The following is a 27,636-nucleotide window of genomic DNA, read 5'->3' on the forward strand; positions in this document are numbered from 1 at the left end:
ATATGCTTCCGGGTCGGAGCGGTCAGGGAGCGAGATGGGGAAGATGGCGGCGGCCGTGGGTCCTGTGACAACGCTGGTCACCGAACCTGGGGAGGACGCTTTTCGGAAACTTTTCCGCTTCTACCGGCAAAGCCGACCCGGGACCACAGACCTGGGAGAGGTCATCGACTTCTCGGCGGCCCACGCAGCCCGCGGCACGGGCCCTGCGGCTCACAAGGTACGGAGAGAGGGGCGGCTCGAGCGCCAGCGTCACCGCGCGTCGCTCGGGAAGGGGCTCCCTCGCCTCTTCTCGCCGCCAGACCGATGGTTAGGGAGCGATCCGTTCTCCTGGGGCTCGGAGTTGAACTCTCCACCAGCAGTCACACGCGGCGACACAGCGTTACTCTGCAGCTTTCACCTTGCTTTGCTTCTCTGCCTCGGTCAGAATCCTGAGAGTTCGTGTTTGTTCCTTCCTTGAACTGTCCTCTGACAGCTCCACTTTATTACACGTAGAATCCCTTCGAGGGCCATCGTAGACTTAGGGTAGCGCTCCGCGACTTCTGCCAAACCTAACACCGAGTAATCCCAGCACTGCAGAGGGCGGCCGTGGTTAAGCCTTCCGGCATGAGACTAGTCACAGACTTCTCTGAGTCTTATGGAAGAGGTCATTGGAAGGATTCTGAAGTCATCTCCCCAAAATCAAAATAAATGTCTGAAGAGTACATATAGAACCCAAGCACTCTTCCTTATTTTTATTTTTGCCACTGAAAATTAAGAAAGGAAACTATGGAGAAGGTGTTGTAGGGGAACCACAACTGTAGCGCAGTTAAGTTTTCTTTACAGCCTACTTTAACCTTGAGAACATCAAATCCCTTAATTGGCCCTTGGTGTTGTCCATAGATGTCCAGATGAGGCATTCTTTGCAAGCACAGTTATAGCTCTCAATAAAACTAATCCTATCCTAACCCCGTACTTGTCTAGAACTTAGCTTCTCAGCGACTTCATTTGTTAGCATAATAGTCATAGAGTTCTCTGAATATTATAGGTGTGCACCTGGAGTGTAATATACTTGACTAAGAAGAAACCTTCAGAACCTTATTAGCTTCACTTTCCTGTATTTTATCTTAATGCATCAATACTTTTTAGAATATAAGTCACTGATAACCCCAGACATTTTATGTCTAGCACAGTACCAAAAATAGCACTCAAAAAATTCAGTATGTGTTGAGTGCATGAAAGCTTAGGCATTTAGTTCCCCAGGTTAAAGCAGATTTAAAGTAGCATATTAGAGAAATTGCTATCATAAAACTGGTGAGAAAGGAAGAAAGTGATGCTGACAATCTGGCAAAAGAGGAAGCAGAAAAACTGTTTTAGGGGGTGGTGGGGAGCAATACTGGGAATTGAATCCAGGGACTCATGTATGCTAAGCAAGCACTTTACAATTGAGCTGTGTACCCAGTCCTCAGGAAAACTTACTTTAGAAATCTCAGTGGTTTGGTTTCATTCAGTTTAGCACATAATAGACTACGTACACAGACATGCATCAACTCTGAAGGTGTTGCTGAATTATAATGCAGTACAAAGTGCGGCCTATTTAAGAGATCATAAAAGTGTTTATCAGTTGGAAAACTCAGCTGATAGGTCTCTTTGAGAGTTCCAGATAATTGTTTTTTGTAACAACTAGTTACATACTTGTCATTTGTTGGTTTTTTGTCTAGAAATCTCCATACTTAGAAAAGTTGATAGGACAAATGATCACTTATCTTTGAAAGAGAACTTTTGATGTAGTCTAAGGAAAGTCAGCTCCTAAGTTAATTTATTCATAGAAAAATTCTCTTAATGTCCTTGACTTAATGACTGCATATAATGAGCTATAAGATAAGATGCTCTATGTGCAAAGAAATTTTCATTAATTCCTCTTATTTTTATGTAACCAACGAAAGCAAAAATTCTAGCATCACTGTTTCATCTAGAAGAGAAAATGTTCTACTTTTAGTTAATAGAATTCTCAGTGTTTTATTGAAATGGAGTACACCCTCTCCGTTCTCTTACCTGCAGAGCACCAACCATATGCAAGGGCATCAGAAGTATTATTAGAACTAACCAGAGTAAATACTATTGTGACATGGGATATTCCAGTACACCACACACCTTCTATGTAAGTTCTATTAAGAAGCAACCAAAGGCCAGGTGCAGTGGCACACACCTGTAACCCCAGCAGCTTGGGAGGGCAAGGCAGGAGGATTGCAAGTTCAAAACCAGCCTCAGCAACTTAGCAAGGCCCTACGCAACTTAGTGAGACCCTGTCTCAAAATAAAAAATAAACAGGGCTACGATGTCATTCCGTGGTTAAGTGCTCCTGGGTTCAATCCCTGGTACCAAAGAAAAAGAGCAACTGAAGTATGGTCTCAAAGGAAAAGGTAGTCTTGAAAGCCAAAACCAGTCTACTTTAATTTTCCTATTACCACTTTGCTTAATTTTATATAATTCCTTAGTGTTTGTTAGCATACAGATGAAGAAACTGGCTTTAAGAAGTTAAGTAACTCTTCTAAAAGTCTCAGATCAAGTATCTGGTAGAGCTAAGATTAGAATCCCAGATGTAAGACTCTTAATTTGCCGCATACCAGAAATTTCTGGAGATTTGAGGTTCCTACGGTTGACCTTCGAAGTACCTCTAGCCCTCTGACTTCTGTTTCCTTCCTGCCAGGTGGTCAGATCTCAGCTAAGTGTGTCCTCAGTGAGTGAGCAGGATGCACATAAAGCAGGACTTCAGCCAGTCAGCAAGTGGAGAGCCTATGGACTTGAAGGCTATCCTGGTGAGTGCACCTGACCTCAAAGAAAGTTCTCTAATTTCATAGGAGCTATGAGCATGAAAGTAGAAAAAGGAGAAACAGACATAGGCATCCCACTTGTGAACACATCCTAAATTGTGTCTTACCTAAGGTGCCCATTTATTTGCATTCCCAAAAGATAGAAAAGTAAGCAGTGCCTGACTTATATGGCAGAAAGTGGCCAACAACAAATTAAAAATAAAGACAATGACTCTGGGCTCCCTGTCACAACTCTAAACTTCTACCAGAATCATTGTTTTAAATAGTACAATAACTCATAATGTCATTCCAGTCACATTTTCTAATGGTGTAACAACTTAAAACGTTGCTATCAAGGTTGACTATTTGAAAAGAGAATTACAGGGCTGGGGATATAGCTTAGGTCGTAGAGTGCTTGCCTAGTATGCATAGGCCCTGGGTTCAATCCCCAGCAACGCAAGAAAAAAAAAAATGTCCTCTGAAAAGAGAATTACAAGTAATGATCAAAAGTTCTAATAGACTACTTTAGGATTTTTAATTTAATGATGTTGAGTAGGTGACTTTATAGAAAAATTAAGGTAAGAGTAATATTAATTAATCTTTTATCTCTTGGAGCTGTTGTAGGCTAATTATTATAAACCATTTATAGGATACAGAAATGCCTTATTTGGGCCAGATAATCTTATATCTGCCATCCTGGATTTGGATATATTTTTTTGTTGTTGTTGAGATAGGAGACTCACAGGCTGTTCTCAAACTTGGGAGCTCAGTCCTCCCACCTCAGCCCCGGGAGTAGCTAGGACTACAGGCACGCACTACCACATCCAGCTCTGTTTTTTTCCTGAAAGACAAAATGTCAATGTTGTATTTGTGATTTCCAATTTAGGTCAAAAGTGGGAGAATCTTCAAAAAGAAGTATTAGTTTTCATTACTGTGAGCCAGAACAATGTTAGAGCTCTTACTACATTATGACTACTAAAATATTTGTTGAATATTGGGAAAGTGTAACAGCTATACTACTTCCTGTAAATTCTGTGTGAATTCAGGAGGAAAACAGTTGAGGGATGACTTTTCGATATGAAAGCATCATTCTTTGTGAGTTTGGGTAAATTGGAATAAGCGCATAAAACACTGCTGGTTGTTTTATGCACTTATTCCTTGGAATAAGTAATCTTAGCTCTAGTGCCTGTTTTCAAAGTCATGGTTTTCTGTCATCTAAGCCTTCTTTTCTTGTCAGATTGTACTACAAAGTTACCAGTTCCACTTCAGTTTTGTATTGTCCAAACCGATATGCCTGCTTTTTGAAGTTTTCTAGGTTTTTCCTGCCATTGTAAGCTGCGTTAAATAGAAGTGTAATGTCCAGAGCATGAGCAATAATAGCCTCCTGTTGCTCTGAGTTAATCAGAAGGAATGTGTCTTCTTCTGGATCCTACTTACTTTAAAGAAACCTGATTATCCCACTCCTAGGCGTATATATACTCAAAGGAATTAAAATCAGCATACTTTAGTGACATGGCCACATCATTGCTCATAGCTGCTCAATTCACAATAGCTAAGCTATGAAACCAACCTAGGTGCCCTTCAATAGATGAATGGATAAAGAAAATGTGGTATATGTCCACAATGCAATATTACTCAGCCATAAAGAAGAATGAAATTCGTAGAATGAGACAGACATTATTACCCTATATACATGTGTGGGGAAAAAAAAAATTTAATAAAATAAAAGAAGAAGATTGGAATTATGGCATTTGCTAGTAAATGGATGGAACTGGAGACTGTCATGCTAAGTGAAATAAGCCAATCCCCAAAAAATGGGGTTGGGGCTCGAATTTCACCAGATTGAACAGTAGGAATAGAGGGGAGGGGAGGGAGGGTGGGAATGGGAAAGACAGTACAGTAAATCAGACATAACTTTCCTATATACTAAAGAGAAGGTCAGAAATGATACTAGGAGGCTTAGTCCAACCGTCTAAGGACTACTTTACCAATGTTGCACCTAATTTGGGAAATATTTAGAACTGGATCCCAAAGTCTGTGTGTAATTTGTTTTGTTTTTCTATTTCACTTAATATGTGAGGGCAAGGGATGATAGAATTTTTTGTTTGATTGAATTGTATCTTCCAGAATACTTTCAATAAAAGGACAACTGGAGTCTTTGATGCAGGGGAGGAATCTGAGTATACCAAATCTGTTCTTATAATAGTGAGCAGGAGAATCATAAGTCTGGAAACCAGGACCTTAATGTAGGGGAGAGAGGTCTTGAAGGGGGAACATGATAGTATCAAACATTTGAAAAGTGGTCAGATACAAGAAGGAATAGAAAGCATTTAAGATGAATGGTTAAGGCATTAGTTCTGGTGCCAGGCTACCTGGACTTTTCCTGGCTCTATCATGTACCAGCTGACCTAGGGAGATTTTCTTAATCTCTCCTGGCCTCAGTATTCATGTATATAAAGACATATAGAAATAGTGCTTGCCTCATTAGTTGGCAACGGTACAAGACAATCCAAAACAATAGAGTGGAGAGGGTAGAAAAGAAATTTACATGCTTCGGTCAGCGCCTGGAATATCATAAGTGCTCAATAAATGTTAACCATAAACCAGTAGGTGTTTATCAGAAAGAATTAAACACCAATTTGGGGTTGCTCAGTGTCAGAACTCAAAACCAAATCAAGTTCAGTGGCACGCACCTATAATCCCAGCAACTTGGGAGGCTATGACAGGAGAATCACAACTTCAAGGCCAGCCTCAGCAGCTTAGTGACATCCTGTATCAAAATTAAAAATTTTGAGAGGAACTAGTGATACAGCTCCATACTAAAGGGCCTCTTGGTTCACTTTCCAGTACCAGGAAAAAAAAGGAGAGGGGGGACGTAAAACCAATGAAGACCAATGCATGCAGATTAAAGAGAGACAGATTTTTAACCCAATAAAAGGGAAACAACATTGAAATAGACTGCCTAACAGAACATTCAATTTCCTATAACTGTTCAAGGTTTGACTGGAACAGACGCATTCTTCCCCTAATTTAATATTTTGGGAGATGTTACCATCTTTATTTTGTGAAAAAATGATTATCAGAGATGGTAGGTTGCAGAGTTTTTTTGTTTTTGTTTGTTATATTCCTTCCCCCCCCCCCCCTGCAAAACATTGACTATCCTATCACTCTCCCAAATTATTTGGAGGCTATTTCTGCTAAATGGAATGCAAGGGTGGGAACCCCTAAATGGGTTCTACATTTTGGAGATGCATTAGAGGACGTATAAAGAATCAGATTAGCCAGGCACAGTGGCACACTCCTATAATCCCAGCCACTCATGGGTGGAGGCAGGAGGTTCACAAGTTTGGGGCCAGCCTTGCCAACTTAGCAAAAACCTACTCAAAATAAAAAATAAAAAGGGCTGAAGATGTAACTCAGTAGTAGAGGCTTCTGGATTCAATCCCCAGTATTGCAGCAGACCAGATTAGTGGTTAAACTAAATGACCATTAAGATGAATTTTTATGATTGATCAACTATGTTTATTGCCCAGCCTTTTGCAATGATTTTCTCTGCTTGTTGCATTAATTTACAGTGTGCCTAAATAATGAAATCCACCAAGAGCTTTCCATTTTTTCTTAGCAAGTGAAATTCTTTGCCATGTGAGATTTCCTTGGTGTCATCTAGTAATTAGCTTTGGTCATTAGGTCTAGTTTGTAGTGTAAGCTATCCATAATATTAAATTATCAATAACTTGAGGCTGGGGCTATAGCTCAGTGGTAGAGTGCTTGCTTAGCATGTTTGATCCTTAGCACCACATAAAAAATAAAGTAAAGGCATTGTGTCCATATATCTGAAAAATACATATTTTTTAAAAAATTATCAATAACTAAATTATTGATAGGATTAGTCAACTATAGTGACCAGCCTATCCTCAGTGAATATTACTAAGCTTTTTAAATTTTTCCTATATATGCAAGAATCTAAACACAAAATTTTAAGTTCTTTTAATAAGATTTAGTACAATGGAGAAATCTTCAGGTTATTTCCTATATATTTCTACTATATTAGCACAGGTTCCCTTCTGTCAGACTTCATGTGTTTTAAAATCCTTTGGAAATTCTAATAGTGGACCATTGATTTTATTGTTCAAAGACTGAAATGATTAGAGCCTCGTATGTACAAGGCAAAGATCTCAGGTTTGTTTCCTGTGAGGGGTAAATGGTTTTGTTTGTTCCATGTCCACAAGCTCAACTTTGTTGTCATTGACCCTGAGAGAGGGATTTATCAGTGAAGCCATGTTACCTTTCCGAAGCTCTGTTCTCTCGTCTGTAAAACTGAATTAATGACTTTCTCATGAAGTTATTGAAGATTAGTGACATAGAGTAAGATTACTAGCACAATGTCTGACACTTGGAGGCATCTTGTTTTTAGTAGCTACTATAATTAGTAACCTAACTTATTTAGTGTTAATTTGTTGTTATTAAACGTCGCCATTATCCTGTGTTTAAATTAAATGCCAAAGAGAAGAGAGAAAGAATAAGTTTAGTAATACCAAAGTTGTTTTTGTTTTAGCCTCAGCCCTTGTCTTTATTGTCTGCTTTTCCAAAGTAATTCTCCTTGAGGACATTTCCATAGTGTGTGCTCTCTGGTCTAGACCACGAGTTGGCAAACTGCAATCAGGGGCCAAACCCCGCCCCCCAACCTGGTTTTTTTTCTTTTTTTTTTTTTTTTTTTGCGGTGCTGTGGATTTGAACCCAAGGCCTGTGCTTGAAAGGCAAGCACTCTACCAACTGAGCTATATCCCCAGCCCCCTAACCTGGTTTTCTAAGTACAGTTTTATTGGAATATAGCCATGCTTATTTGTTTAGTGTCTCTGGCTACTTTCTACTACAGTGGCAAAGTTGAATACTGAAAAGAGACTAAATAACCCTCAAAGCCTAAACCATTGAGTGTCTAATCCTTGACAAAAAGTTTCCCAGCATCTTACCTTAACTAGATCTGAAGTCCAACCAGGCATTTAAGAGCCTCTAATTATTGCCAACATTTAACTTAAAAATGCTTGAGTTTCAGTCTCTTCATCTGTTTGTTTACCTTTGCATGAAGACTTTACACTAATAGAAAATTATTGCTTTTTATGTAATTTTACTGATTCCATGTCGTTCCTCATGATTTTTCCCCAGCTATTCTTTCTTTTGCTGAGAAGGCCTTGCTATATATCTGGTTGGGAAAACTGAGCCTCAGGGACAAACTTCTCAGCGTCTGGTGACCCCCACACTTACAAGCCGATGTTCTCATTCTTTCCTCTAAGGTGAAAAGCAGTTCCTTCAGTTCAGAGACAGTCCCTTCACCCTTCTGATTTCCCTTTATGTCTTTCAAGACCTTGCTCTCCTCCTTTCCTCTCTTTTATTTTCAACCAGTTCCTCAGTAATGGCTCACTCTTCACAGTCTATAAGCATATTTAGGTCTTACCAGTCACGAAAAACCATAAACTTATCTTTCAATTCTTTATTCTTCTGTGACTACTCCTTGATTTCCTTTTATAGACAGTCTTCTAAAAGGAATTGCTTGCTGGGGATATAGCCCAGTTGGTAGAGTGCTTGCCTTGCATGCACAAGGCCCTGGTTCAATCCACAGCACAATAAATAAATAAATACATACATACATACATACATACATACATACATACATACATACATAGAATTGCTTGTATAACCAACCATCCCTACTGTCCTACCTCCGGGCCCTTTCCTCAGACAAAAATTTTCATCTCTAATTTTTTTTTTTTTTTTTTTTTTTTTTTTTTTTTTTTTTTTAATTTTTTTTGGAGACAGTACTAGGGATCAAACCCAGGGGCTTGTACATGTTAGTCATGTGCACTACTACTGGGCCACATCCCTAGCCCTTTTCATCTCTAATTCTTAGAAAGTACCTTGTACATAATGAATGAGAATGAATCTTTACCATAAGATTATAGTTAAATATTATTATTTGTCATTGAAAGTAAAGAAAAATGAGGTTAGGTTAATGTCCATATCACAGAGATCTTTCCAACATGTTCTATAACTATAGAACATGCATCACATGATACTGAGAAGGTATGTATTCCATCTTCCTTCCCTATAGGATCAGTCAGGAGGCAGAAATCATTAATTGCTTTAACACATAACTTAATATGAGTGATTACTAGTCAGGTATTAGAAAATTAAAAAGACAAAAAGGGAGCATATCACAAAGGTAGGAACTATAAGAAGCAGCCACCACCCCTATAGGTGAGTGGGATTATTGAAGAAGATGTTGGAATTATTAAATTTAGTAGCTTTGGAAGAGGGAACACATACAGCTAGGGTTTTATTGGTTTGGTTTTTGATTTGGGGTTTTGTTTTGTTTGTTTTGTGGTGCTGGAGATTGAACCCAGGGCCTCACACATGCTAAGCAAGTGCTCTACTATTGAGCTACATCCCCAGTTCCAAGACTTAGAATTCTGAGGAAGGGGCACATTGAGACTGGTTCTAGTGATGTGGAAAAACAACATTAGAACCAACTTCTGCCCTCCAATCATCCATTAGTATCCCTGATGGGCACAGGTTAGTGGGGAGCCAGCTGGCAAAGAGGAAATGTAGTTGGCAGGTCCCAGCCTGACACTATGAAGCCAAACCAAATACAAAAAGGAATGAATTTGAAGCTGAGAGACAAAATAAATTAATAACCAGTGCTCCATTCATTAGAGGCAGACTTTCAAATCCATATTTCAGTTAATTTCAGTATAAGAATCCAGCCTTCTGTTCCAATAATAAATGAAAAAAGGAGTTTGAAAAGTCTCAGATGACTCTGTGAATGGTGATACCTGGTGAAAATTAGAGGGTGGATTTTCAGTTCTAAAGTTTACTTTAGGATAACAAAATAGACACTTAACTTTGTGGAATATTTGTTCTCTTTGAGAATAACCCAAAAAGCGAGAGATATTTGTATAGAAATGGGTGTTTGATAATTGTCAAAAATTAACTTTTCAGGCTAGGATTGTGCTCAGTGGTAGAGTACCTGCTTAGCACATGTGAGGTACTGGGTTCAATCCTCAGCACCACATAAATAAATAAAATAACGTTATTATGTCCATCTACAACAAAAATGTTTTTTTAAAGAAATTAACTTTTTATTAACTTGAAGCCTAACCAAAGGATATGGGGGTAAATGACAGATTAGTAGATATAAGGATGTCAACAAAAAGAAATGGTCTGAATAACTAATAGACAATTTTCCCTTCTCTCTTTTTTTTCCTACCTATCTTTTGTATAGGATTTATTTTTATCTCAAACCCATTTCTCCCAGGATACCAGTGGCACTGGGTAAAGCAGTGCCTAAAGTTATACTCCCAGAAACCTAATGTATGTAACCTGGACAAACACATGACTAAAGAAGAGACCCAGGATCTGTGGGAACAGAGCAAAGACTTCCTGAGGTAAGTCTTCTCAGTCAGAATAAAGTGTCAGTACTCAGCTCGGATCATCACAGTTCTTTGAATAAACTGTTATATCACAATGCAGTGAAAGTGACTGTCCTGTATTTCCTCCCTTGCTTCTGTGCACGTAGAACACAGTTGTTTGCCTTCCCTGGGAACATTTGGACAGATGCTTTGACAGTTATATTAAATTGAGATCATTTTACAGATTTACTTACTATAGCTTAGATACTGAGTTCATCCATATTAATCATTAAATTATTCATTTTTATTCAGCATTAACCCTTTTTTCCTACTTAAAATGAGTTCCTTTGAACACTTGTGGTATGCTGGGATAAAATATCATTGACAGCTCTTTACCCCTACTCTCCCAGATGGAGTCTGCTGCTCGTGTTTTATGAAAGGCCAGTTGTTCCTTATGGGAGAAGAACTAGTATTTGTGCCTTCATTCTGTTTCAGTATTCATTCCACAAATACTTATTGGAAGTCATTTGTGTACCAGGTATGATACTAGACATTGGATGCAGAAAGCTTAATAGGATATTCTTCCTGTACTCTAAGATGAATAGTCTATAGCAGGAATTCATTGTCTATAGGAATAATTATAATAGATTCAGAAACTGTTATCATAGGGGTCAGAAAAATACAATGGGAGCACAGAGGAGGAAATAATTAATTCTTCCAGGCAGGGTGGAAGTGTCAAAGAAGAAAAAGTGGGGTTTTTTTAAATTGAGTCTGTTAATCCTCTTTCTTCCTCCATTCATTTGAACTGATCTTCAAAAATGATTAAGGGTTTGTCAGTCATAAAAGTAAAAGGGCACTGAGCGCTGTGGAACGCACCTGTAATCCCAGCAACCTGGGAGGCCAAGGCAGGAGGATTGCAAGTTCAAAGCCAGCCTCAGCAAAAGCAAGGCACTAAAAATTCAGTGAGACCCTGTCTCTAAATAAAATTAAAAATAGGACTAGTTATGTGGCTCAGTGGATCAAGTGCCTCTGAGTTCAATCCCTGCTACCAAAGAAAAAGTAAAAGGGCTGGCTAAAGATACATACACCAGTAGAGCAACACTTGCCTAACATGTAAAAGGCTCTGAGTTTGATTCCCTGCACTGCAAGAAAAAAAAAAGAAGGAGGTTGTTCTGGGTAAAGAAAGCAGCCTGAACAAAGATGTAATATGGAAGCAAGAATTCAAAGACAAATAAGAAACAGTTCCTGTCTTCAAGGAGTTCACAGTTTAATCAAGGACAGAGACGTATAAACAAGTAATTAAATATAATTTGGCAGGTCCAAGTTGAGTTTATAAAATAAAATGTGAATAGTCATTTATATGGCTAGATAGGGGTAGGTTTTGGAAGATGCTTCCTAGAAGTCATGGGCAAGAGGAATGAAACATGAATCTGGAAAAGTAGATTAGGACCAGTGTGTACATGGTTTAATTATATAGAGCACCAGTTCTGGAATCATTTCCTGTGTTCACATTCCATCTGTGACACTTAACTCTATAAACTTGAGCAAGTTTCTTTTCTTTTCTTTTTTTATAAACCTTCACAACCCTGGGGATTGAACCTAGAGTACTCTACCACTGACCTGCATCCCAAACCCTTTTAATTTTTATTTTTGAGACAGGATATTCTGAGTTGCCAAGGCTCTCTGAAGATTACAGTCCTCTTGCCTCAGTCTCCTAAGTAGTTGGGATTGTAGGTATGTGCTACCACACTGGCTTGAGCAAATTTCTTAACCTTCCTTTGTCTTCTGACAGTCCTTTCTTTATTAAATAGTGTGGGAATGAAACAAGACAATAGAGAGAAATCCTTAGAAAAGTTCCTTTTAAGACCATTTTACCAACTTTGCATCCTCTTTAGTCTTAAGTGGCCGTAAGGATACAATTTTCAGAAACTGTCATACTGATTTTAACAAGGGAAATAGAAGATTTTTTTTTAAGGTGAATGGGGAAAGAAGACCCAAAGCTTTGTTGGTATGTAGGTTGTAGTACGAGCAGGAGCAGTGAGGAAAACCCTGTCATCAGCCGTTAGTAAGTACCTTCTTTAGAACTGAGTGAAATTAGTGAGAGAGAACTTATTGTTATTAAACCAGTCTATGTTTTCATTTCTTTTTTCCATTCTGATATATAACTGCAAAATCCCATCTGTCTTCTAAGATAGCTCAGATGAATTTCGGTAATAAATCATCCTTTAGACAATGGTGGGATACATTTTTTTTGTCTGATAAATTAGTAAGAATAAAAAAAAATGTGTTTGTCATATCTGATGTTGGCAAAGGTTAGAAGAAATTGATATGCTCACACATTGTACTGGGAGCATTGCAAATTGATTAGGTGCTTAGTTCTTGTTCTGTCACTATGTGATACGTGTTTCACTTTTCTCATGTGGGAAATGAAGGTGTTAGATGGGAAAAGCCATTCAAGATGATTGAATCCTGGTCATAGTCCTATGAACAGTACACAAAGCTCTCCTCACTTTCCCCGTCTGTCAGTGAAGGAGAGAATCTGTTGCTCAAATGTTCCCCTAGAGATTCTATTATCTGATAACGTCCTCCCACAGTGAGAACCAGGAATGAGAGGATTTTTCAGGATCCTTTCACTTTGAACTCTGAAATTCTACAGTCATTTTAAATAGGATATGAAGAAGAAATACTGGAACTTAGAAGCAAAAACAAGACTGCTCATAAAATTAGGGAATTTCAATTCTCTTTTGCGTAAAGTGAGTAGTTCAGCTATTGAGCCTTGTATAAGAAGCAGAAGACCAGATTGATCAAGCATGGCATATCCCAGTAGTAGAATGTGGTCATTAAAAAACTGTAAATCCAGCTCTCTCACAAATATGGTAGACCTTAAGAGTCAGGATAAATTCAGTTATTTCTCTCCATCTCTATCCCAACTACCTTGTTCTAAGCCACCATCACATCTTATTTGTAGAATACCACAGTAGCATCTGAACCCATCTCCTGGAGTGTGCTCTTGCCCCTCTACACAGAGGATAGAAATCATGTCATTTTTTCTTACAACTTCCTGGCGACTATGCAAATCTTATGCAAACTACCCAAAATTAGCACAGACTACATAAGTTAAGGTCACATCTCCAACAAGCCTGCTACCTTCACTCCAGACACCAACCACAAGTTTGGAAGGTTTCCATGTTACACTCACTTAGGACCAATGCTTATAAATTCAGGGGAGACCCATGATTCACTGAGGTCCAAAAATTGACCTACAACTCGGAAAAACATTTTACTTATGATTACATTTTTATTATAAAAGCTACAAATCAAGACCAGCCAAATGAAGACCCATGGGACAAGGTCTAGGAACTCCCTTGTCCTCTTTCCTATGGAATCAAGTCATATATGTCATCCTTCTAGCACATTCATGTGTTCACCAAGCAGTAATCTCTCCTAAACCTTAGCATGCATAATTTTTATTGAAGTCACATTATTTAGGCATGATTGATTAATTCATTAGTCACGTAACTGTATTACCTCTGCAGTTTCCCAGTCATCTCCTTAGCATAAATCTAAGTGAGATCCAAGGGCCCATCATGATTAACAGTGACAATCCTGTCATTCTGGAAATTCCAAATGTTTAGAAGCTCCCTCCTAAGAACCAGGGACAAAGGCCAGACAAATTTTTCATTATATAATAGCATCACGTTTTTTAAAAAATCCAAAATCTTTTTCATGGCCTATAAGGCCTAAATGATGTGGCCTCCAGCCACTTCTCTAACTTTATTTCCTCCATGCCTTTTCATTTGTTCCCTAGCCACATTGGCCTGCAAGTTATTCCATAAACACATCAGTTCCGCTCAGCCCCTTTGAACAAGCTTTTCTACCTAGGAAGCTCTTCCCTTGAATATCCAATGACTCCCTTACTTTGTTTGTTCTAATATAAGAAAGGCCTTCCTTTATCATTCAGTCAAAAATAGTCCCCTACTTACTTTTACTTTTTAATCCGCTTTCATTGACTTTTTTCTTCTCCAGTGTAAAGAACTTACCAGATATTTCTGAAATTATTGATATATTTCGTATCTTTTGAATTTTATATGTATTGTCTATTCAAAAATAAAATAGGACAAGAGAAAACGCAAATTAGTAGCTTACCATTTTTTTTCTCTATGTTTGCTTATGAAGTGCTTTGTATCCTTTTTTGTTTTTTTTTTTTTTTACACACGAAAGGTTCTTTCCACTGATACCCTCTGTGTGGAAGTAGAATTGTGCCTTTGCACCTTTCTACGCATTTATTTTGGGTTGGGTTTTATTTTGTTTTTGCAAGGCTGGGAATTGAACCCAGGACTTCACATATGCCATGCAAGCAGTCTACCACAGAGCTATATTCCAAGTCCAAGACTTTGTTGTTTAATGCTAGTTATGGTGTTTATTTTAGGGAATCAGATTATCTGATCCTTCCTCCTTTCACGGTACACCTTCCATAGCCCCTACCATCTTGAAAATTGTGTGATCTTAAGGCCTAGCATAGTTCTTTGTAAATATTAGAAGGTATTCAGTAACTACTATTTCTTTTTCCCCCCAATGCTGAGGATTGAACAAACCCACAATAAATATTTCAATTATGTTGCTATCTCCTATTCTAGCCCAATAAAACTACACCATTAAATTTGAAAAGAATTACTTGAGGACTCGGGGCTGGGGTTGTGGCTCAGTGGTAGAGCGCTTGCCTGGCATGTGTGAGGCCCTGGGTTTGATTCTCAGCACCACATATAAATAAATATATAAATAAAACTAAAGACCCATCAACAGCTAAAAAATATTTTTAAAGAATTACTTGAGGACTGTATAGTAGCTTTCCTTCTTGTTTTCATTAATTTATTAAATAATGGTTATTTGTGTCTTAGAAAATATTTGATTCTAAAACAACCATGAAGAAGAATAAAACTTAGTCCCTGTCTTTGAGGAAAGGACTTAGATGAGGAATTTACAACATGGAAGGTTATGTCCATGAACAGAGGGCAGTTTAGGGAGAGACTGGGAAAAAAGACTTCAAACGGAAGTGAATGTAAAACACGTATGAAAAATCAACTTAGGAAAATCTGGTAGTCTGATGACATAGTGAGAGAAAAGATAGCATTTCAGTAGAGAAAAATCGAGTGGTCCAAGTCATAGTCATGGAAGGTAAAGGGGTGGGACTTGTGGGAAATGCTTGGTGATGTACTAGAAAGGTTAGTTAGAACCAGATTATAAGCGGGTCGTATGTGGACTTTATCTTGTGAAGAGTGGAAATTTATCCATTTCAGTACCAAGATTTTTCACTCTAGAAGTCTGATTCTTGTGACACTAGGAAAAATAGTCTGAAAACAGTGGCTACAAAAGGCAAATTAAGAATTTAATAGCTCTTGAAAAAAATGATAAAGGCCTGGAAAAAGTCATTGTCAGCAGAGCTTGGTTATCAAAAGATTATGAAAAATGAAAGAAAAGAAGAAAACATTATCCACATATTTCCTTGAGGATGGCAATGAGGATAATATGGAGGCTTTTAGTGGAAATAAGGATTGGCAGAAGAGAAGAATGAACAGATTATCCTGAGCATGGTTTGGGGCATATTGGTTTTGAAATACCTGTGGTTTATCCAAGTTGGGATGTCCAGCATGCCCTGCAAATAGGGAGCTAAACTTGAGAGCAAAATCAGAGATGAGATGAGAAAGTTACACATAAAGGCCACCATGAAGTAGTGGGAGTAGACTTGATTTTCTCTTTGGGGAATTCGGAGGGGCATAAAGAGAAAAGAAAGTCATTAGCCTGAGGAAGCCTCAGTGCTGGGTGAAGAAAGTAGACCAGAAGACCCTGAGCAGTTAGAGGGACATGAAGGAAAACAGAAGAGAGGACTATTAGAGGCTGAAACAAGAAAATATTTGAAAAAGAAGAAAGGGGAGACAGGCTCGCCATGTCAACTAGGCCTGGATTTGACAGTTAAGTGATGTGATTGAAGCTGAGAAACTAATTTTGGTAGAGTAACATTAGCAAAAACCAGACTATAGTGAGGGAAAAGTAAAGGTGGCAAATACTGAGTTTTTTGAGAGTTTAATTGTGAGTGGAAGAACACATACAGGGCAGAGAGGTTGTCATAGGAGCAGGGTGGCTTGAATGAGAGGTAGAGTTGAAAAAAATGTTGTTTTGTCTTAAGTATGCAAAACTATTAAACAATATAAGTCAAGAAGAAATAATAAGTGCAGAGGAGGACTTGAAAATGGGAGAAGAAAGATTTCTTAATGGAGAAACCCAGAGGTTATATCAGGGGAAAAGGATGTAGTATGGGTAGAGAATTAGCGTTGGTGGGAAGAAGTAGGACCAATTCTGAAACCAGAAGGGAAGGTTGGAATAAAAATTTAGAGAAGTGTAGAGGTGTGGGAGAGAGAATTTGAAATTGGACTGGATCATTTAGGCCTGTTTCTTCATTGACCTAGAAGTGGGAGTAAGAGCAAAACTGAGGGCTTGAGATGTATGGTGAAGGCTTCAAACAGAAGCTGAAAGGATAAATGAGATAAAATATTTACAAGATGGCAAAAAGATGTTAGCAATTAAAGTAGCATTTGTTGTGATTGAGAGTATCAAGTTGAGAAAGGAAGAAAAACTGAAAGCACTCAAATACTGAAAAGAATGAGGTTCTGGGAATAAGAAATTGAAGTTCAGGTTCAATGGAAATGAGAGAAGGAAGAAAGCTGTGATCTTAGAGGAAAATATCAGAGTTGTGAAAGACAATTCCCAAACCTTTAAAAATAATTGGAAAAAATGTGGTATGGTGGCACACACCTGTAATCTCAGCTACTCAGGAGGCTAAGGCAGGAGGATCTTGAGTTTGAGAACAGCCTGGACTATTTAGCAGTACTACTCTTTCAAAAAAAAAAAAAAAAAAAAAAAAAAAAAATCTAGGGCTGTAACTCAGTGGTGGAGCACTTGCCTAGGAAGCTCATGGCCCTGGATTCAATCCCCAGTACCACCAAAAATAACAAAATTGAAAAAAGCAAATACTTGTAGTAGGATTTTGAAGGTTTTTGTCATAAATCCTCAGACTATTCTGTCCTGAGTGAGTAATTTTGCTTTCCCAGTGATTCAGCTAATTAATGTTTCATGCAAGCAAGAAAGTAAATACCAATGTTTAGTTATGGCACTTGGGTTGTCCACTGTACAAAAGTAGAAAAGCAGGCAGGAGTTCATTTCCACCCATTAGGGTTCAGTTGAAGGCAGTGCTTTAGAACATGATTGCTGAAGAAAATGCCAACACCAGGCACTTAGCTGAAACTGCACAGACCGCTGCATGAATACATTCACTGGGGGAGAAGGTGGCCAGCCCACAGATCCATCTTCCTCCTGCTAGTGCCTGGAGGAAGGAATGAGGGCAGTGCCATGAGAACGAATGATTAGGGTCATGCGTTCTTGAAAGCATTGTTTTGGATAATTGGGTAAAGATTTAAAGTTAGGTTAGGTGCCACCATATTTCCTACTTTGTTCAAACTGAATGTGGAAGCTCCATTGGTGCTGATCCTTCTTGGCTTCCTTTTGGATGAGTCAGATTTTAAGGGAGAACAGCTCACACTCTTCAGTGACTCCTTGGTGTTTCATGCTTGAGACTGTTCTGGAGGTGGGTTAAGTTTTGGCCTCATACTGTTCACAAAATTGAAGAGTGAACTTCTTGGAATCTTCATTACCCAAGCGGCCCATGGGAACAAGATGGGTCCCTAAGTAGTATAGTAATCCAAGAAATGTGTTGTGCTGGCTATTTTGCTCTCATATCATGAAGGCGAATGTTAGCAATTTTTGGCTACTTTTCTTCTAGAAAATACAAAGGTAAGAATTGAAATCAAGTTCTCAGAAGAGGATATGAAATGAGGGGTGGAATCTTGGACCTACCTCAATCCTAATACATTATACAAAGTATATGTATTATTACCTTCAAAACGGAACTGTCAAGGATCACTTTTCTTGCACTCAGCAGACTTTTAAGTTATTCTTCTCTTTTTGTTATGTGGACTGGGCTTAATACTTTTGAAAGTAAGATTCTGCTTTGGCTTCTTTCACATCCTTAGACTAGTCTCCCTCAAAAGGCAAACCTCAAAGCCTTTCTTACAGTGATGCAGTTAAGTTAAAAGAGAGATGTTCTTTTGGTTTCTTAAAAAGGATATAAATTAGAAAGATATATTACAAGAGCCAGGCATGGTGGCACATGTCTATAATCCTAGTAACTCAGGCGACTGAGGCAAGAGGATCACAAATTTGAAGCCAACCTGGGAAACTTAGCAAGATCCTGTCTGAAAAATTATTATTATTATTATTTTTTTTTTTTTTTGGTGCTGGGGATTGAACCCACGGCCTTGTGCTTACAAGGTAAGCACTCTACAGACTGAGCTATCTCCCCAGCCCCTGAAAATGTTTTAAAAAGGTCCAAGGGCAGGAGGCTGGGGATGTAACTCAATGATAAAGCATCCCTAGGTTTAATCCCCAATCCAAAAGAAGAAGGAGAAAAAGGAAGAAGGAGGGGAGCGGTGCAGGAGAGGGAAAAAAGAAAAGGTATATGATAGGATGGTTCTGCTCAGGATAATTTAGGTAAATTTTATTGTTAATGCCATAAAGTTGTGTTTGTTGTGATAAAGTATGCCCTGTTCTTAACATTAGACTGAATCTCTGATGGAAAAGTAGTTTATTGGTGCCATGTCAGATGTCTAAAATACCAGCACTTGGGCTGGGGAGGTAGCTCAGTGGAGTGCACCTACCTAGCATACACAAGGCCCTGGGTTTGATCCCCAGCACCACCAAAAAAAGAAAGAAAAAATACCAGCATCTTTTTACTAATAATGTAAAGCTGCATTATTGCTATCTTTATGATTCAGATCTATCTGATTTTGCTATATTATAATAGTGTGGATTCTTTGTCAAGAGTTAAATAATCTATTATTGAGAAATGGAAGGTATTTTGATTTGTCTTTTAGTTCTGTCTACAGTAGTGGTTTTCCAAGTGTGGTCTCTGCACCATCAATGTCAGCATATTTTGGGAACTTGTTAGACATGCACATTCTTGGCCCCATCCCAGATCTGCTGAATGAGTGTAGGCCTAGACTCAGCCACCTTAGTTACAATAAGCCCTCTGGATGATTCTGAGGCACATTAAAGTTTTAGAACCTCTAGGCATAAGCTAGTGGTATGGGGCTTGGGTTGTAGCTTAGTGTTGGAGCCCTTATCTACACATGTGAGGCACTGGGTTCAGTCCTCAGCACCACATAAAATAGATAGATAAATAAAGGTATTGTGTTCATCTACAACTAAAAATTAAAAAAAAAAAAAAAAAAAGAAGCTAGTGGGGTGCAGGCAAACTGTAAAACTTCCGTACAGCTTTTCTCTGGACCATCTAGATAATCAAGGTACCATCTATATTGAGTTTTAGATTCCAGTCTTACACACTGACTTCAGGCCTCCCCCTTGAAAGTCCTCCAGTATCCATAAAGCCATCATCTCTTCAGTAGCATTTTCATCTGTCTTAGAGATTGATTACCTTTAAATAAAGAGTTGTGTACAAAAGTTGCCATTAATCTCAAAATCTGCCAGTCCAGAAATAAGAAAGCATACTTATTTCTCTCTTGGGCTACTAACGTAGTAGTACATGTTCTCTGGAAAATATCAAGGAGTTCTTTTATGTGTACCTTTAACTATAGAAATATTGATAGAACTCAAGTTCTGTTAATAACTACCTTTTTTTTTTCTTTTTCTAGTTTTTATACACATAAATATTAAACAGTATATGGCCATATTGTAATTGTTTAGGATATGAGGGTGATGTGGCTTTAACTTCTATCGCCCCATTGATCACCAGGGTTGGTTCTTTTGATATAACTGGCTGCAGGTGTCCCCTTCCTCACCCCTCCATGTGCATCCCTCAGGAAGCTCTGTGCTCAGTGGACAGGGTGACCTTCCCCAACAGAGGAGGACCATTCTTCAGTCAAGGGTATATGAGTAGCTGTGCTCCCTGCTAGAACTTCCAAGACAAGCTCTGAAGGTCCATGTTGTACTTGTTTTGATCTGGCCAAGCCTTAAGTGTCTTTTTCCCTAAATTATTAGTCCTGTTGAGGGGCCCCAAGACCACACCCTAGTTCAGTAATTCACCAGGAGAGTTTATAGGACTCAGCATATAATTGTTCTCACAGATAAGATTTGTTAAAGTAAAATCATAAGCATCAAAATCCGCAAAAGGGCAAAGGAACATGGAGCAAAAGACCAGGGAAAATCCTGCACTAGCTTTTAAGGATCCTCTCCCAGTGAAGTCTCAGCAATGAGTTATGACAAAATGTGTAAAATGTCTGCCAAAGAAGCTCAGTGCCAGGTTTTTAGCAGGGACTGGTCACATGGGCAGTCCCTACCTGAAACTAACAAAATTCCAAACTCCCAGAAGGAAGGCAGACTTCAATATAAACCATTTTGTTTACACAAATTGTTGAGGCACAGTGAGCCATTCTTACCAGTTCAGTGAATGGTATGAACCCTCCCACAATCCAAATTCCAGACACCAGACAAAGACCATCCCTGAAGCAGGCCTTCGAAAGGATAGCAGTTGGGTCTTCCAGGTCTTTTTTCTGCATGCCTGTTCTAAATAAGTGTTTTCCTTGTTCCCTTCCTTTCATCAGTTGGTCTTGATTTATGTCTGTGTTGTGATGTCCTTCTTACAATGTAAATTCTATAAGGACAGATAGCATCAGTTCCATGAACTCCTTGTCAGACAACAAGATGAGTGCCACTTACATGTGGGCCTCCAGTGGATCCTTCACTTTCATGCTTTCGTACCCATGTTGCCTGCTGCATCACCCCCTGTTTAAATACTGGCCATTCTTGGATGCCACGCACAACTGCCCTGCATACCACAAAACCTTAACTAATTAGGCAATTGACTTTGCACTTTGCTTTTTCTTAGTTCTCATATCCTTCAAAGTCTGTGATACTCACTTTAGTAGTTTCATGCTAGACTTTCTATTGCCTTTAACTTTCCCTTCATTTCTACCCAAACTTTCCATTTTATATGTTCATTTCCTTTCGGAATATAAATCCCTTAAAGGAATCCCATCTTTGGTACTAGGGATTGAACCCAGGGGTGCTTAACCACTGAGAAACATCCCTGCCCCTTTTTTATTTTTCATTTTGAGACAGAGTTTCACGGAATTGTTTAGGGCCTAAGTTGCTGAGGCTGGCTTTGAACTTGTGATCTGTGGCACCCAGCTTTTTTTTTTTTTTTTTTTTTTTTAAGATTGATTAATAATGTAAATTACATAGAGAATAATTATACAAAATGTTTAGGCCTTGGATTTTTAGATATTTAGAGATGAACCAAACAAGCTTCCTCTTTTTAGAAAAAGAATAGTTAATCCCATAGATTTATTTCTTCAGATAAAATATAATTGCAGGAAGGATACCCCTGTTTTACTGACATCTCCTTTGGTTTGAACAATGGAATGACAGAAACCCAATCATTTTCAGTGGTGCCATAATGGTTAGCTAAGCCTCAATTATCTGAGCTGTGTTGTACAGGGTTAAATAAGTCATGTTACACCAGTTATTTTTTATTGTGTACTATTAGTACTCTTGGTATCATTAACAAGTAAAGACATTTCTATTACCATTTTTGTTTTGTTTTTCTTGCTTTATGATTATTGAGATGCTAGAAACTTGTCATTTCAAGTTGGTCCCATTTAGCAGAGCATTTAGAACTAAAGACTAGAAATTGGAAATGCTAATGGTTTTTTACTGTTACTGTATTCTTGGTCAAGTCGTTTATGTTTTTATTTTCCCTGTAGCCTTGTCTAACAGCTTATTCTGTGGAATACTAAATTTAGACTCCAGGGTTCATACAGAGAGCTGTTGCTGATATTTGAAATGAATAAATTCTCTCGTTTGCAATCTTTTCAGGTATAAAGAAGTGAATAAACGGAGACCCCGAAGTCTACTAGAGAAACTGCGTTGGGTGACCCTAGGCTACCATTATAACTGGGACAGTAAGGTATTCAGATTTTTTTCATTCTTTTATTTTCCATTTGTGAGCTTCTTGAGTCTGTATAGTTGGATTTCTCCCTAGTCAAGCTCAAAGTATCACCACATAGCAGGAACTGTCTAGAGCATAAATTACCCATTTCTGGTAGGATCTCTTTCATGTATGCCCTCCTTAAAAATCTCCCTTCAGTTATCTCAGGACAAATGAATAATTTATCAGGAGAAAATTTTGTCTTCATAAACCCTCACGTCATATTATTGCATCAGAAGTCATCAATTCTGTCTCAAAATCTGTTTCAGGATATAGATTTCTTTTTACTGTTTTCAAAAGCAGTTCTCGCCAGGCTTGGGTGGCACACGCGTATAATCCCAGCAGCTTGGGAGGCTGAGGCAGGAGGATCTCGGGTTCAAAGCCATTCTCAGCAAAAGCAAAGCCATAAGCAACCTAATGAGACCATGTCTCTAAAGAAGTGCCTCTGAGTTCAATCCCTGGTACCAAAAAAAAAAAAGAGGCAGTTCTCAATTATCTTCATATTCATTATTGTTTGGAGTTTGTTGAGCATTTATTTTCTATATAATATATGCCTGGAGTTTTTAAAAAAATGCTCTCTATACTTGACAGTGTTTTCTTCCATCAATTCAAAAGAACTTTCAAGATACAGATTCTAGATACCTTTGCCTACCAGGAGATGCCAGATAAATGTCTGGCCAGGAGAGAGGTGGGAAAGAATTTCCTATAGTTAAGAAAGCTCCGTGTTTTCTTGAGCTACAGTTTCTTCTTTTCTGTCCTCTGTGCTTCAGAAGATATATCAGTTGTCACTAGTAGTATTGTGTCTCTCATGTCTCAATGAGATGGTTATCACCAAGTGAAAGAATTCTGAGAGTAAACTGAGGACTGGGGTATATAGCTCAGTGGTAGAGCACTTCCCTAGCATGCATGAAGCCCTGGGTTCCATCCTCCGCATTGCAAAAAAAAAAAAACAAGTATACTGAATAAAACATATTGGTATAGAGCATATTCTCTGCCTAACCAGTTACTTTCTGAAAACTCCATTGTTTTAGTCAACCCAACTTATTAACAAGTTTATTAACTGCTTCATATAATGACAAGTGTTGCTTTAAAAAAATGTGTGATATAATTCTTTCTTTCAGTGACACAGATTCAGTATGAAACTAGATGTTTGTGTTCAGGAAAATGGCCATGTGAGGGTCTTTGAGTTAGACAGTTGGTGTTTGAATCCTGCCTCATAAGGTGTTTGTGGGTAATACCTGTAAAGTGATTACCATGGTGCCTGACTATTCTAGACAGTAAGATACAGTAAAACAAAAGGAATTAGCTTTTTTTTTTTAAACCAGGGTCTTGTTAAGCTGTCCAGACTGGCCTTAAACTTGCAATCCTCCTCTTCTAAGTCGCTGGGATTAGAACCATTTACCACTGTGCCTGGCAGCTATTGTTTTAAATATTTTAGATATTTATTCCCAAGGACCTCAAAGTTAACCTCGTTTACTAAGAAAAATAGAGAAAATTATCAACAACTCTGAATGAGAAATCAAAGTTTTTTTAAAAAAGTGAAAGCTTAGGGGATGAGACATGACAAAATATAGTATTTTTTAGTTAAAGAGAGTGTGTAGCACATAGATAGTTTGGATAGGTTGAAAAGCCCTAAAAGGTAATTATTTCATCATAGCAGAGGCCATCTAGAGCTCAAACGGGAGTCCTGACTGGTTGATCTTCTAAAGGAATAAAGCTTAAATTGATACAAGGAAATCTTAATGTTCTTTATACTTTTAGTTTTAAGAATTAAATAGGAGCTTTTCTTATTTGCAGTTCAATAGAAGAAGAGAAAACTAAAAACAGAAGTTCTAACCAAAGAGGTAGACCGTCCAAGATCTCACAGAAGTTTTCCTTATATACCTATAAGTTAAAGTTCACTTCTGGACAAAATAAATCCCTTCTGTCCAGAGCTGTGACTATTGCTCCAGCTAGAATGTATCAGGAAACTAATGGATCTGTGAGAGAAAAGTGGATCAGTTTTGAGGTTGATTTATCAAAGGAAGAGGTGGAAACAGAGGAACATCAAGAGGAAGGAGAAGCATGTTGGTCTGCTGCAGGCATGCACAGCCCCAGAGCCCTCCAGCTCCTCACACGGGAAATGGAATGAAACCACAGCCTTGGTGTTCTTATGAATTGTATGCAGGAAGATCTTTTAGAAAGGTTTTATGACCTTTGTTTTTTGGGTTGTTGGTTTGTATGTGTGCAAGAGACAGAAGGTATTTGTAATCCTTAGATGCTAAAAACAGAAGCAGTTTAGAGAGAGAAGTTTTGGAAAATGACTTCTTCCATTTTAAGGTCCTACTTGACCGTGATGTGAGTCAGACTTAATTCACATGTTTTGAGCATGTCATCTCATCCTTGTTGCAAAGCCTTGTTGTAAGGTGGCTTATAATATGAGTTGCCTTTTTTTTAAATAAATTTTTTATTTTAGGATAATTTTAAACATATAGAAAAGTTGAGAAGACAATACAGAAAGGTGCCATACCCAGTTCCACCACTTATTAACATCTCTCATTAGTGTGGTAGCTTTGGCTCAGTTAGTGAACTGCAGGCTGGGAATGTGGCCCCATGGCAGAGCACTTCCTAGCATGTGCAGGGTTCAGAGTTGGATTCCCAACACCATGAAAGAAGATAAAACAAAACACTAGAAATCAATTAATAAACCAATATTAATAAACAATTATAATTTAATTCAGATTTCTTTGATTTTTAACAAATATCCTTTTTCTGTTCTAGAATCTCGTCCAGGTTACTATATTACATTTAATTATCATGTTTCCGTAGGCACCTCCTGACAGTGACACTTTTGAGTTGCCTTTTTACCCTAAGAGAATTAGCCTGCTTAGGATTAAAGTAAACTGGAGAGTGGTGTAATAACCACTTCCTGTATGCACTCCAAGCACTGTGAATCTGTGTCATTACTACTGCATAGCATGGCCTCCTGTATAATAGGTGCTCAGTATTTTGAATGATGTATTATTAGATTACTGGTTGCCTCAAGAATAGATGGGTAAATAATGCTAGTTATTATTACTTTGGAAGTTAGAGGACGTAAAAATGGTAATCTTCTGCCACAGTTTACTATTCCTGAGATCATTGTTTATTTTTCTTATTTTCCCTACTTTTACCAAAGAAATACTCAGCAGATCATTACACACCTTTCCCTTCTGACCTGGCTTTCCTCTCAGAGCAAGTAGCTGCTGCCTGTGGATTTCAGGGTTTCCGAGCTGAAGCAGGTATCCTGAATTACTACCGCTTAGACTCCACACTGGGAATCCATGTAGACAGATCTGAACTAGATCACTCCAAACCTCTGTTGTCATTCAGGTAAGCTGGTTCCAGAGATTTTGAGTTACTTTTATCATTTAATTCTTTTCTCTAAAGCATTTTAAGCTAAAATAAAGACATTAAACTTTCTTTGAATGGCTGAACTCTATGTAATCTTTCATTTCTGGGCATCTTAACAATGTATCATAAAGTAAAATTAGCCCAGTCCTCTATGAGCAGTGCCAAGTTACAGTTACTATTCTGTTTAAGTTGCATGGAATATGCCTTTTGTAATAAAGATATCCTCCGTGTTCTGTGGAAGAAACAGGTAGAAGACCATAAAGCAAAGTGAGCAGCCTTTTTAGAATAGTGGAGCAAAATCCAAAAGCCTGAGTGTTTACTCCAGTCTCCCGAGACATAAGTTTAAATTGGTGCTGAGTGCTACGCCAGTATCTCAACAGAGAGAGTGCCTTTCGTTAATGCCTTATCTTTATAGTGAAGGAATGATACACATTGTGAAGGATGCAAACAATTTTATTGAAAGGCTAAAATCTTAAAAGATACTCAATAAAACTTTATATGAATAATGTTAAAACTCAGTTCTTTACTTGCTTGTTTCCTTCATCAAATTTTATTTCACAACAGATCTATGGGCTGTCGTAAGTATAGGTAGCAGGTCTTGGGTTGATCACTGAGAGACACAAGCCAGAAGAGAAAGATATTAAACTGAATTGATAAAATAATGCAGTTGGCAGTAACTTTGACAATCATAGTTAATAACAGAAACTTCCTATTTTTACCTATTTTTTTATAGCTTTGGACAGTCTGCCATCTTTCTCCTAGGTGGCCTCAAAAGAGATGAGGCCCCCACAGCCATGTTTATGCACAGTGGTGACATTATGGTGATGTCAGGTTTCAGCCGCCTGTTGAACCATGCAGTCCCTCGAGTTCTTCCACATCCTGAGGGGGAAGGCCTGCCTCACTGCCTGGGGACTCCTCCCCCAGGTATCCTCCCCAGAGATTCAGTGGTAGAGCCCTGTTCTATGGAAGACTGGCAGGTGTGTGCCAGCTACTTGAAAACTGCTCGTGTTAACATGACTGTCCGACAGGTACTAGCCACAGACCAGGACTTCCCTTTGGAACCCATGGAGGAGAAAAAAAAGGACATCACCATAGAAGGTTCCTGCCATCTGGATGACCAGAATTGCCAAGTAAAACGGCCCAGGTTACATCCTAACAGCTGAGACATAGAGGCAGGTCTTATATTGCCATGGACTCTAGCACCAGGACAAACAAAAACAGACAGGGAAGGACTCATCCTGATCACACCGTTGCCTTGAAACCCATCCTGAAGAGTAAACTGCTTTCACTTTCTCAGACACAGTCCAATCCTAGTTAGACGTCAGCAGTGATGTGTGTGGATCATATGAAAGAGGTATGATGATCCACACAGCATTCTCAGCCTCTGCCGTTACCTTGAGGAAGATGGAAGTAAGTTTACAGATCTGTGGGATCAAAATACCTCAGATTTTACTACTGGGAAATATAGCAGCACTGTCCCAGTCACAATCAAAGTCTTTGATCTCTTCTTCCATCCTCACTGGCTCTCACAGAGGAATCACATGTATGGATGACAATAGAACTGAATTGTCCCCTGGAAAAGAATTAATCACAGCCATCAATTTTGCCTAGAAGACAAATATATGTAAACCAAACAAAAGGGAAACAGTAGTCTCTCCACATCTTTTGGGTCTCCAAACTCTCCTGTTGGCTTTTTAATGCAGTTTTAATTATTGAACTAAAAATGTCCCGAGGGTGTTCTGTTACTGTTTTCTCCGTGAATAAACTCGCTTAGTTTTAAATTAAAGATCTGTATCTGTCTTTGAGGGTTAGTCTGTCTGGGATTGGTTTTTTCCTCTTTTTATTTGCTTTATTGTTCATGCTATTGAAGCCCTCTGGCTGTTCTGCCCCACTCCACCTTGCTCTGCCCTAAGTATTCTTTGGCTGTCTCACAGGAGAAACACTTGATAGTCCAGTCACTGTTGTCAGTATTTGACTTGAAAGATGCAGAAAGCACCAATCTTCATCTTTGTACCCC

The 27,636-nt window shown here is 38.5% G+C and overlaps 1 protein-coding gene across 1 annotated transcript; it reads left to right on the top strand.

The window, feature by feature from the left end:
- Window positions 1-34: 34 nt before the first annotated feature.
- Window positions 35-27,424, top strand: ALKBH1 (alkB homolog 1, histone H2A dioxygenase; the record flags this gene model as incomplete). Its single annotated transcript, XM_079130191.1, has 6 exons — window positions 35-217; window positions 2,687-2,795; window positions 10,066-10,228; window positions 22,136-22,226; window positions 25,405-25,598; window positions 26,353-27,424. 6 exons carry the CDS (start codon window positions 35-37, stop codon window positions 26,780-26,782), a joined length of 1,170 nt encoding a protein of 389 aa, XP_078986317.1. The 3' UTR covers window positions 26,783-27,424.
- Between the last annotated feature and the right edge of the window lie 212 nt (window positions 27,425-27,636).

The sequence above is a fragment of the Sciurus vulgaris genome (genome assembly GCF_902686455.1).
Source record: "Sciurus vulgaris genome assembly, chromosome: 2".
Classification (NCBI taxonomy): Eukaryota; Metazoa; Chordata; class Mammalia; order Rodentia; family Sciuridae; genus Sciurus; species Sciurus vulgaris.